Below are 12642 nucleotides of genomic sequence, written 5' to 3'. Positions count from 1 at the left end.
CTTGTACCTGTTGGCCATCTGTATGTCTTCTTTGGAAAAATGTCTATTCAGATTCCCATTTTTAAATCAGATTATTTGTTTTTTTGCTGTTGAGTTGTATGGGTTCTTTATATATTTTGGATATTAATCCCTTGTCAGATAGATGGTTTGCAAATATTTTCTCCCATTCCGTAGGTTACGTTTTCATTTTGTTGATGGTTTCCTTTGCTGTGCAGAAGCTTTTTAGTTTGATGTAGTCCCATTTGTTTAGTTTTGTAAGTGAGGTATTAAAGTCCCCTATTTTTTTAAAAAATAAATGTATGTATGTATTTATTTCTGGCCACATTGGGTCTTTGTTGCAGTGTGTGGGCTTCTCATTGCAGTGGCTTCTGTTGCGGAGCACGGGCTCTAGGCACGCAGGCTTCCGTAGTTGTGGCATGTGGGCTCTAGAGCACAGGCTCAGTAGTTGTGGCGCACAGGCCTAGTTGCTCCTCGGCATGTGAGATCTTCCCGGATCAGGGATCGAACCCATGTCCCCTGCACTGGCAGGCAGATTCTTAACCACTGCACCACCAGGGAAGTCCCAAGTCCCCTATTCTTATTTTATTGCTCTCTATTTATCCTTTTAGGTCTGTTTATATTTGCTTTGTATATTTAGGTGCTCCTCTCTTGGGTGCATAAATATTTATAATTGTTATATCCTCTTGTTGGATTGACCCCTTTACCATTATGTAGCGCTCTTCTTTGTCTCTTATTACAGTCTTTGTTTTAAAGTCTGTTTTGTCTGATATAAGTATAGCTACCCCAGCTTTCTTTTGGTTTCTATTTGCATGTAATATCAGCATAAAGAAGTCCCTTTAACATTTCTTGTAAGGTCGGTTTAGTGGTGATAACTCCTTTAGCTTTTGCTTGTCTGGAAAACTCTACCTCTGCTTCAATTCTGAATGAGAACTTTGCTATGTAGAGTATTCTTGAAAGTGTTTTTCTTTTGGTACTCTAAAAATGTCATTCCCCTGCCTTCTGGCCTGCAAAGTTTCAGCTGAAAAATCTGCTGGTAGTTTTATGGGGGTTCCCTTGTACTTAACAAGTTGTTTTTCTCTTGCTGCTTTTAAGATCCTTGCCTTGTCTTTAACTTTTGACATTTTAATTAAAATGTGTCTTGGGGCTCCCCTGGAGGCACAGTGGTTAAGAGTCCACCTGCCGATGCAGGGGACACAGGTTCGTGCCCTGGTCCGGGAGGATCCCACATGCCGCAGAGCGGCTGGGCCCGTGAGCCATGGCCACTGAGCCTGCGCGTCCGGAGCCTGTGCTCCGCAATGGGAGAGGCCATGACAGTGAGAGGCCCACGTGTCGCAAAAAAAAAAAAATGTGTCTTGGTTCATCTTGTTTGGGACTTCCTGGCTTTCCTGGGTCTGGATGCCAGTTTCCTTCCCTAGGTTAGAGAAGTTTTCAGCCATTATTTCTTCAGATAAGTTTTCTGCCCCTTTCTCTGTTTTCTTCTCCTGCTGGTACCCCTATAATACAAACCATAAGTTCCTTAAGCTATTTTCACTTTTTTCCCTTTTTTTTCTCTGCTCTGATTTTGTGAGTTCCACTGCTCTGTCTTGAGTTCACTGATCATTTCTTCTGGCTGATGACTGTGACATCCTTTGTTTACTGATATGGCAGGAAATATTCCATTTCTCACTCTGCTTCATCCAGTCTGCTATTGAATCCCTCTATAGTATATTTTTCAGTTCAGTTGTTGTATTCTCCAGCTTTGCTTCTTTCTTGTATTTTCTTTCTCTTTGTTGAGGTTCTTTCTATGTTCAGGGAGCATTTTTATGACCTTTACTCTGAACTCTTTATCAGGTAAATTATGTATCTTCATTTCATTTCATTAAGGTTTTTTTTTCTGAGGTTTTATCCTGTACTTTTATTTGGAACATATTTCTTTGTTTCTTCTTTTTGCTTGACTCTGTGTAAGATAAAACAGTTACCTCTCCCAGTTTTGAGGACGGGACAAGGAGATGAACCTTATCATTCAACCTTACCCTGGCTCTTGACTGTCTCTCAAGCCTTTGTGATTGTCCAAGCAACCTATTATTTTTTTAATAGCTCCCAGGAATTAAGGGTGTGTCAAGACCTGTCATTGCCCCACAGGGGAGGATATCCATACCTAGATTTAGGCTGATTGGAAGCAAGACCCTCAGGCGGCAGCTTTTAATGTATGCAAATATATACAGTTCTGTGGGACCACAAGCTTATTAAGTCCTGCTAGCCACCTGAGCCAGGTGATGAGAATGAAAACATGGTGTCCATTGGCCTCAGTTCCCTGAAGGCACTTCCGTAGGCCTTCACATGCATGGATTCCAAGCCTGAAGCCCACCCCTCAGACTGAAGCTTCAGGATAAGCAAATAGGCCTGTTTCACATTAAGACTGTGGGTGTGTTTAAGTGTGCTATCTGCAGTGCCCTGGTGTGGTAGCCTGCCAAGAACTGTCTACAACTGTTACAGTCTCATGGGACCCAGGAATGTCAGCCCCCCTGGCCACCAGAGCCAGGTAAGTAAGGGGCATTCCCTGGTTGGCAGCCACAAAAACCAGAGCACCAAATACAAAACTGGGACACCAAACACACGTAAGATCTCCCCTGCAAGACGTGCTGGCGTTCCAGAACATGCAGAGGAGAGCACAAAGATAGTAGAGCCCGCCCGCCCTCCGGAGTCTATGGAAGGATTACATTCAGTCCTTAGAGTTGTGTTTAATTAGAAGCCTGCCCCTCAGGCTATAGCTATGATAATAAGCTAATAGGCCTCTTTCAGCAGAAAGACTGAGCTCCTGTTGTCTCATGCTGTTCCCTTGGGGGGGTAGCTGATTAAGAACTTGTTCTCCATTTCTGTGAGTGTGAGCCCCGCTGGCTGTCAGATTCAGACAATGTTGTGTCCTCTGGTTGCCACTGCAAAAACAAGGGTATAAGCTCCTTTCTCTAAGATACTGGTGAGCTGGAGTGAGGCAGAGGGAGAGTGCGGAGATGACGTCCACTGGCCTCCATTCCCTGAGAGCATCTCCGTGGGTGCCTCGATGTCAAAGCCCCTGGACAAGCACATAGGCCTCTTTCACAGAAAGACTGGGGGTTGCTTCTGTCTGCTGTCTATGCAGTGTCCTGGGGGGTCACAGTCTACCAAGAACCTTCTCTCTGATGGTTACAATCCTGAGGGACCCAGGAACATTAGCCTGCCTGGCATCCAGAGTCAAGCAATCAAGGGATGTTCCTTGGGCAGGAGCTGCAGAAACCAGAGCACCAGATGCATATAGGAGCTCCCTCTGGGTGGTACTGGGTCTCTGGAGCACAGCAGATGGGAAACAAGATGTCGCCTACCAGCCACCATCCCCAGAAAGTATCCCAGCGGACCCCTAGATGTGTGTTAAGTTAGATGCCTGCTGCCTGGAGCTGATGCTTTAAGATTGGCAAGTGAGCCTCTTTCACATTAAGTCAGGTCCTCTTCTGCATTTGGCCCTGAGGCAGGGGAGTCCAAGAGTACCAGCCCTGTAAGAATTGTTTCTTAGTTCGCGTCTCGGGGACATGAGCTCTTTTGGCCTTCAGAGCTTGATGTTTTGGGGGCTTGTCTCTCAGGTTCAAACTCAACCCTTAACTCCCCAGGGAAAAGCTCTGGGTTTTGAGTTTTCTCCAGCTTGTGGGTTGTCCTGCTGAGGGTGGGGTTTATGGTGAGATTGTGTCTCAGCTTCTCCTACCAACTTAGATGTCATTTTCTTCTTGTTTGCCCAACGTGTAGGAGCTGCTCAGCTAGTTTTTAGGGTTTTTTTCAGAGGAAATTGTTCCCTATGTAGCTGTTGATTCAGTATTTCTGTGGGAGAAGGTGAATTCAGGATCTTCCTATGTCACCATCTTGATCCAGAACCCAATATTTATTACCTTGCAAAAATAAATTATTTTCTGATTATATCTTGAGTACATACTGCTGTGCCGCTTTTTCTAATATATACATAGTTTTTATATGCATCTTTTAGCAGCTCATCTATATATTTAATTTTTCTTTGAAATTTTCCAGAAAAGCAGTCTTGACTTGCAGTCAGATTTTGCCAGATATAATGAAAGCTACGAATTTATTCAAGCTACACTTGAATACATTTCCTGGACTTAAATGTTCTCCATTTCTTCTATGAAGATACTCATTGATGCCAACAGAAAGGCCATATTTGAGTTTTGAGCATTCTGTTCATTTCCAGTGTGACCAGTTGAATTGTATATTTTCTAAAACATTTTTCTTTTTCATGGAAAGAAACGAAAATTTTCTCTTGAGGGGTGTTCATATTTTATCAATTTATATAATATCTGATTCACTTATATAATTATAATAACTAATGGCACCTGCCATCTGTACTGCATAACCACTGTTATTTAGAACAATTTAGGAATACTTTTACCAACTTACCCCTAAAATCTAACCTCATGTTTTTCGTCTTTCTCTTTAGCCTGTACAGTAAAGCGGGTGGGACGCCTCCTTGTGCTTCTCCGGGTTTTCCATTTCTTCCTCCATATCCCCCACAAGAAGCTACCAGGACTGTCAGTTCTTTATCTGTTGCTGACACTGTTTCTTCTTCAGCGACAAGTCATACAGCAGCCAAACCTGCTGCTCCTTCATTTGGTGTCCTTTCAAATCTGCCACTGCCTGTTCCCACAACAGACACTTCAGCACCGGTTGGTATCAGATATCTGTAGTTTGTACCCTTGAAATATTCAGTCAACAAACATTATATCTCTCCAGTGTGCCAGCCACCATGGCACAAAAGATAAAAAGATTAAATCACATTTTCAACTTAAGTAACAATTTCAAAGAGGTAACCAGCAAATAATTAAATAATTGTAAGTAGAAGAGATAGTCTAGAGCTATGGCAAAGACACAGTTAAGGGAATAGTCAGTGCTCCCAGGGACCATCGTAGAGCTAGAAAGATAACTTTATAAAAGATGCAATTCTTTTTCTTAAACCACTTTATCCTTGGTGCCTCAAAGCATGCCTGATGCATATAGTAGGTGCTCATTCAAAATGAGGCAGATGAATGAATGGATTCACACTTGGGGCCAAATTTTGATAGATGGTAATGAATTTGCCAGGATGATAAGGGGTCACATAAGGCAATTCTGTGAAGAGGCAACAGCATTGACAAAGATTTGGGAGCATAAACCAGATGGCATATTTGTGAAGCTGCCTGTTATAGAGCCCTCTGGTTGTCATGTAGGACACAGGCAAAGATAAGAGAAGGATCGTATAGGAGAAGCATGTATCAGCTTATGGAGGGTCTGCTCTAGCATACTGAGGACTTTTAATTCAGTGTCTCATTCGTGTAAAAAATTGTGTGTTCTTAAGTTAAGCTGGTATCTGCTGCCATGTGGGACGTTACTGAGGGAGAGACTGTGCATTAAACATATTAAAGGGATTTTAAAACCTTCATTTTTAACCCTTAGTGAATATCACCCATAGTAATACTCAAATATTAAAAAATTATCATAATCAACTTTACTAATTTCAGTGTTTGTAATAATTTAGAATATAGACCCATTAGAATATAGACCCAAGTGGACTTCATTTTTCCAAAACCTTTCATCATTGTATTAATGAATATTATGAACAAATTATAATTAGTATAAATAAAATTACAAGAGAACTTTTCATGGGTCCTTGATTTTAAAATGTCATCTATATTCAAACAATGTATACTCTATTCCTTATCTACCCTACTCTCTCATGGAACTTAGGTAACTATTCAGATTTTTGCCAACTTACTAATTTTTCTATACTTAATGCCTTTCACTTCGAGACAAACATTCATATACATCAATGAAACCCAGAGATAATTCTCCACATATGTCACAGATACACTTAGGAGATTTATTTTACAACCGTATACTTGTCCAAGGGCTAAACACAGGTACTCACGTGATCCCCATTAAAAAAAAAAAAGGAACGCTATATGTATAAAGATATACTGAAAAAACAGTGAAGAAAGAAGGGGAGGGTAAGGACAATGTGAAGTGCAAAGATTAAGTGTGATAATGAAAACAGTTATGGGACGCAGTACATTAAAAATTACTTTTATAACCAAATAGGAGCAGTCAAAAAGATGGCTGAAATTTAACACCATTTCACACTCTCTTTAGATAAGCCAAAATGGTTTTGGTTACAAGATGCCTGATATCCCTGATGTATTTCCAGAACTCTCAGAACTAAGGTAAAAAAACTAGGAGAGTAACACTGGTGTTTGTTGTCTATTTAATTTGTAAATAGAAACCACATCATCATTTTCATATCCATATTAAGTTAAAAAAACCTTTTAAGTCATCACTCTTCCTATATTGTGGTTGTCTTAGTGGGAAAGTTCTATGAATCAGTCGTATGTCTTGTAGGTTATATTTATTGAGTTACTGGTCTGTGAGAAATCCTACAGTTAAAAAAGGTTTAGCTTTATTTGATACAGTGTTTTACAGTCACTTGCAGGAAGTGGTGATGTGTTATTCTCTGCTAATAATTAATGAAGTTTACATGCAGCCACGTACACATTAAAGCAGTCATACACGGAGTAATGCTTGCAGCAACCCGTGAAGGTAGGGGCTGTTATTGTTGCCGTGTTATAGAGCATTCTCCTCCTCCTTTCCTTTCTTCCTTCCCTTTAAAAACATTATTACGAAAACGTCAAAAATACAAAAAGGTGAACCTCTTTGCCATCTTCCAGCTTTTTTCAGAAGTATGGGTATAGGTCAGGATTATTTTAAACCAAATCCCAAATATTCTGTTATTTTTACCTATAAGTTCTTCACTAAATTTCTCCACCAGGTAAAGACCTTTTCTTTGCCATAATCCCAATCCACATCATCATCATACCTCACAATATGAATGCTCATTCTTTAATTCTTTGATATTATCTTATTTCCCCAGGGTCTTAATAATTAAATCTTTTGGTTGGTAGTTTATTTGAATCAGTGTTCAAAATAATATCTACCTATTGCATTTGAATACTGTTATCTTTTATAGTTCTTTTAATCATGAACCATTTCTCCCACGTTTATTAATATGTATGTACATATACACACAAACATATACACACATGCATGCATACATATACATACAAATATATACATACACATATAAACACATATAGAGTAAATTATACACATATTATTAAATATTTATGTAAGAAACTGGTTATTTGTCCTATAGAATTTCCCATACCCTGTTGTTGCCTGATTGCATCCTTGTGGTTCCATTGAGGGTGTTCCTCTGTTTCTCATATTTCCTTCTACTGGTGGCTAGATAACAGAGTTTTGATTAGATGTAGGTTCAATTTTTTTTATCAAATCATTACATTGTACACCTTAAACTTAGACAATGTCTCAAGAAAACTGGGGGAAAAAATTTAGGTTTAATTCTTTTGGCAAGAATATTTACATCATAGTTAGTGCATATTTCCTATTACATCACATACGGCAGCAGTGATGTCTGGTTGCCTTATTTTTAGTGACATTAGGATTGAAACAGGTTGAAACACTTGAAATCACTGACTGTGCATTATTTCATTAAGGATTGCAAATGTGATTTCCTACTGCCAGAATTAGCCAGAAGTCTATGAAGACTTTCCTTCATAGAAAAGGAAAGTTTAGTTATATTGAAATATACTTCATACAGAAAGACAAGATGTATGCTTGATTTTTTCCTCTTAATTTATTGATTTTGAGAATAATGAGTTGATGCATAAGCTAGCTGCAAAAGTTCTGATAGGTGAGGTTTTTTTTGTTTTTTTATAGTTGTTTTTGAGTTGTTATAAACTCATAAATTAAAAAAGAAATTTGTGTTTCAGCCCATTTCAAACATTATTCTTTTTGCTGCTTAAACAGTTCTATCTTTAGTCAATAGGAAATTCTGGCAAAACAAAGATGTCATGGGCTCAACATGAACATTTTTTTTTCCCTGACCTGAAGCCAGCCATTTCTCTGAAAGGCACTTGTTCTTTTTCAAAATAACAATACTAATAAAATAACAATATCAGTAGTGATTATTGAAAGCAGGATAAGTTTTTGTTTATTTGTTTTGTTTTTTACACTTCTTTTGTCTTTAGCATATAGCACACCAGAGATGTACAGCCAAATACTATTTTTTAAAGTCTTTTCAGTAAATTTCTCTGGATGATTATATAACTTAGGGGAAAAAAAACAGGTTCATTTATTTCCATTTGCTTTGAATTTTAGAGACTGCTTTTTCTTTTTTAATTTTGTTTTTTAATTATATAATGCATTTATATGGATCTATATGTAGTCAAAACTGAAAGATAGGTTCAGAAAGGTTTCCCTCCCTCCCTATCCCACCCATCCAGTTCCCTCTTTCACTCTCTGGATATGATTTTTGTTCTGGGATTGGCCTTCCACGATTGCTTTTTAAAAACATTTTTATGAGTATATGTACACAGACACATATACATGTATCATTTATTGTGACAGCCACATACCTATTAGGTAAATAGGCTCAGAGGTTAAAATTGGTAGGTTATTAGGGCTGTTCATAAACCCTCGTCTTCATAGTCCTGTAGTGACTTGACACTGTACTGTATTTAGAGTGCTTTTTGTTCTATTGTGATTGATGTTTTATTTGCTTTTAAGGTTATAATTTGCCTTCTTCTGTGTCTATATAAAAATATATATGTCAAAAATTATTTAGAACTCTATCAGCTGAGTAAAACTGAAAAATGATGAATATTTATTATGGAAAAAAACTAGATGACTGATATTCATTAACATTTTTTTCTCTTGTGTTTCTAGTGTATCACAACTTACAGATATGAATGACCAAGAGGAGGTATTACTAGAACAGTTTCTGACTTTGCCTCAACTAAAACAAATTATTACTGACAAGGATGACTTAATGAAAAGTATTGAGGAGCTAGCAAGTATGTCTTTCCTTACTTATTAAATTTCCTAAGAAAAATGTGATCCTTACCTAGCAATAAACTAAAAATTTATGTTACAGGAAAAAATCTCCTTTTGGAGCCCAGCTTGGAAGCCAAAAGGCAAACTGTTTTAGATAAGGTGAGTTAGTTATCATTTTTTAAGAAATCCGTACAATTTTAAAATAGAATTAAATAGCATTTTAATTTTCTCTTTTAGTATGAATTACTTACACAAATGAAATCAACTTTTGAAAAGAAGATGCAAAGGCAGCATGAACTTAGCGAGGTAAGATTGTTTAGCTCTTTTCTTTTACCGTAAGAATTTTTAATCTTAATGTGCATGTGCCACATTCTTAAATTCATTATTACCAGAAAGCATTTATTAGGTATCTGAGTTTATCTTATCTGTTTATAAGTCATGATAAACAGCTCTAAGTTACGCAGATGAACAGCTGTCAGTTATAAGCCATTGTAAATCAGTTGTGCTCATGCAAGGTCATTTGGTTCCAAAATAGAAAAATATAAAAAGCCCCATAAAGAACTCTTCTGGGAGAGTTATTATAAAGGCAGTTTAACTCTTCTAATAAAAGCTACCAAGAAAAATTTTAATTTTAGACTACTTGTAAGCCTATATACAAGTATCTTAAATGAAAAGTTAGCAAATTGAAAAATATAATATATAAAAAGTATAAAGTATAATTCACCACAAATAATAGATTTTATGCTAGAAATATGTGAAAAATCAAAAACTTCATAAAATTCAACCCATGTTCCTAAAAAAACAAATCTTTAAAAATAAAAAGGGCAAAAATCATTTAAAAAATTAAATGTCAATAACCCAATCATAATATTCTGTTTCCTTTAAAATCAGGAATTCTAGAAGGTAAAGCCAATTTAGTAAAACATAAAATAGAAATAAGACAACAGCAAAAAAAAAAATGATGGTAAAGGAGAATATAAATTTATAATCTTTTGCATTGCACTAAGCTATTTACATATATTGCCCATTATTCCACCCCAAACCCTATGAGGTAGATGTTGTTACTGTTTATCCATTTTGCAGATGAGGAAAGTGAGGCACATGGATATTAAATAACATCCCTGAGGTCATGTAAATAGAAAGTATCAGAGTCAGGAGTCACATGTAAGCAGTCCTCCCTCACTTAACTGGAAAATCTGACAGAGTCAACTAAAATACCTTTAGATGCTTATTAAAGCTTAGTAGATGCTGAAGAAGCTGTTCACAATAATCAGCATCATTCCTTAGACAAACTCTTAGTAAACTAAGATAAAATTAATTCCTTAATTTAATAAGGAAACCAACAGCAAACATCATACCTAATGACTCAACATTTCCAGGATCCCTTTAATGTTAGGAATGAGACAGTGATGCCCCAGTATCACTGCTATTTAACATTGCTTGGGAGGTTCTGGCCACTGTAAGAAGACAAGAAAAGGAAAAGAGGTATAATGTAAAAGAAAAGATGAAACGGTTGTTAACCAAAACCAAACAAGTAAAAATCCTAGCAAATTGAGGTTTTCTTCTAGATATCTCGCAACTACCAGTGCAAAATGAAGTAGAAGAAAAAAACTCATTTACAATATAAACAAAACTGTAAAAAATTTAGAACTGAACCCAATGAAGTAAGTTAGGAAACTTTACTGAATGACACAAAAGAAGACTTGAAGAAATAGAGTAACAGAATATTCATGGACTGAAAGATACAGTATTATAAAGATTTCATTCTTCCCAAAATAACTTAAATTAAATCTTCTATACTTCCAATCAAAATCCCAAGAGTATTTTTTTTAATTTAAACAGATTTATTCTAAAGTTCTTCTGAAAAACTAAACAGGTTAAACTAGTCAAGAAGAGCTTGAGCAAAAAGAAACCCTTTCCCAATACCAACATATACTATAAAAACTCTTTATTTAAAACAGTAGAGTAGCCTTGTAGGAAGCAAAAAATAGTTCTATGGAACAGATTCTGCAGTTCAGAAACAGACATATACATGAGTAATTGGTTAGAAAAAAATGAGAATTTAATAAAGGCAGTCCATTTAGAAAAAAGTTAGATCCCTATATCATAGCATACACAGAAGGATACTCTAGATAGAGTAACTGTTTAGGTGGAAACCATAAAATTATGAGAGACAACTATCGCTAGAGTTTTTTTTTTAGGATTATGATGGGAAAATCCTTTCTAAGCATTATGACAATAGGCAGAAGCGTAAAATAAAAAACTGATGATTTAAGCTATATATAAATTTAAACTTTGTATACATTGAAGATCATAAAATCAAAAGTGAAGTAAAGGGGACAAATATTTGTAGCAGATATAACAAATATTAATGCCAATGGTCCATAAAGAAACCTTACATACAGGCAAAGGGAAGAACAGGAAACTCACAAAAGGAGAAATATGAAGGTCCAATAAACATTCTGATATAGCAATTATTCTGACTTCTTGAAATGTTTAAAAAAATCCTTGATTCCTAGGATTGTCTCTATAGATGTGCTCACTCAGAATCTCTGAAGATGATGACTCTTCTATACTCTAAAGTATGGAAACCACTTCACTAGACTTGGTGCCATTAGTGCAGGAACCTGTCCTGTTTTTTTTCCCCCTGTATACCCAATACCTTGGTCCAGTGCTTGGCACATGGTACATACTCAATAAATATTTAATGAGTAAGTAAATGGAAACATTTGAAAAGATGCTTAACCTTACACTAATAAGCAAAATTACATTGTGTGAGCGAGACTTGTAAGGATAGATAACCAGTGTAGGTAAAGGTGATTAAAAATGGTGTATTTCTATATATACCTGTATGTGATGTATCACAATGAGATACCATCTCACACCCACTAGGATGACTATTAATAAAAACAGTTTTAGTTCCTACATTTAGATCTTTAATCCATTTTGAGTTAAATTTTGTGTATGAGGTAAGGTAAGGGTGCAACTTAATTCTGAACATGGATATCCAGTTTTCCTAGCAATAGTTGTCCAAGACTGTCCTTTCCCGATTGAATGGTCTCGGCACACTTTTGAAAATATTTGGCCATATGTATGAGTGTTTGTTATTTGATTGATCTATATGTCTCTTCTGATTGCCAGTACCATACTATTTTGATTACTGTAGCTTTATAGTAAGTTTTGAAATCAGTAAGTATGAATCCTCCAACTTTGTTCTTTTTCAAGATCGTTTTGACTATTTGGGGGTCTCTTGAGATTCTCTGAATTTTAGGGTGAATTTTTCTATTTCTGCAAAAAATGCTGTTGACATTTTGATAGGGATTACATAGACTCTGGAGATCACTTTGGGTAGTATTGTCTTAACAGTATTAAGTCTTCTGATCCATGAACACAGGGTGTCTTTCTACTTATTTCTATTTATTTATGTCTTCTTTAATTTCTTTCAGCAATGTTTTGTAGTTTTCGGTGTCCTTCACCACTTTGGTTAAATTTAATCACCTTTGCCATATTCTGTTCATTAGAAGCAGGTCACTAGGTCCAGACCACACTCAAGGGGAGGGGATTATACAAGAGCAGGAATACCAGGAGAGGAGGATCATTGGGGATCATCTTAGAGGGTGCCTACCACAATGATCTGATTCCTAAATTCCCAAGAGAGGACAGTGATCTGCCCAGTTTCTCTCACTCAAGAGCTTGCAGGCAATGCATTGGTTTCTATTGTGTTAGGTAGCCATCTCATATCTAAAA

The 12642-nt window shown here is 36.6% G+C and overlaps 1 protein-coding gene across 2 annotated transcripts in view; it reads left to right on the top strand.

The window, feature by feature from the left end:
- The window catches only part of VPS37A (VPS37A subunit of ESCRT-I), a 38472-nt gene that overhangs the window by 21895 nt on the left and 3935 nt on the right, over positions 1–12642 (top strand). For both annotated transcript variants that reach the window (XM_030831888.2, XM_060291399.2), the window contains exons 5-9: positions 4454–4679; positions 6139–6209; positions 8788–8915; positions 8996–9054; positions 9133–9201. In XM_030831888.2, the coding sequence (XP_030687748.1) occupies positions 4454–4679; positions 6139–6209; positions 8788–8915; positions 8996–9054; positions 9133–9201 (553 nt within the window). The remainder of the gene's footprint in view (positions 1–4453; positions 4680–6138; positions 6210–8787; positions 8916–8995; positions 9055–9132; positions 9202–12642) is intronic.

Source organism: Globicephala melas, chromosome 21 (assembly GCF_963455315.2).
Source record: "Globicephala melas chromosome 21, mGloMel1.2, whole genome shotgun sequence".
In the NCBI taxonomy this organism is placed as follows: domain Eukaryota; kingdom Metazoa; phylum Chordata; class Mammalia; order Artiodactyla; family Delphinidae; genus Globicephala; species Globicephala melas.
This window is presented reverse-complemented; position numbering and strand designations above follow the sequence as displayed.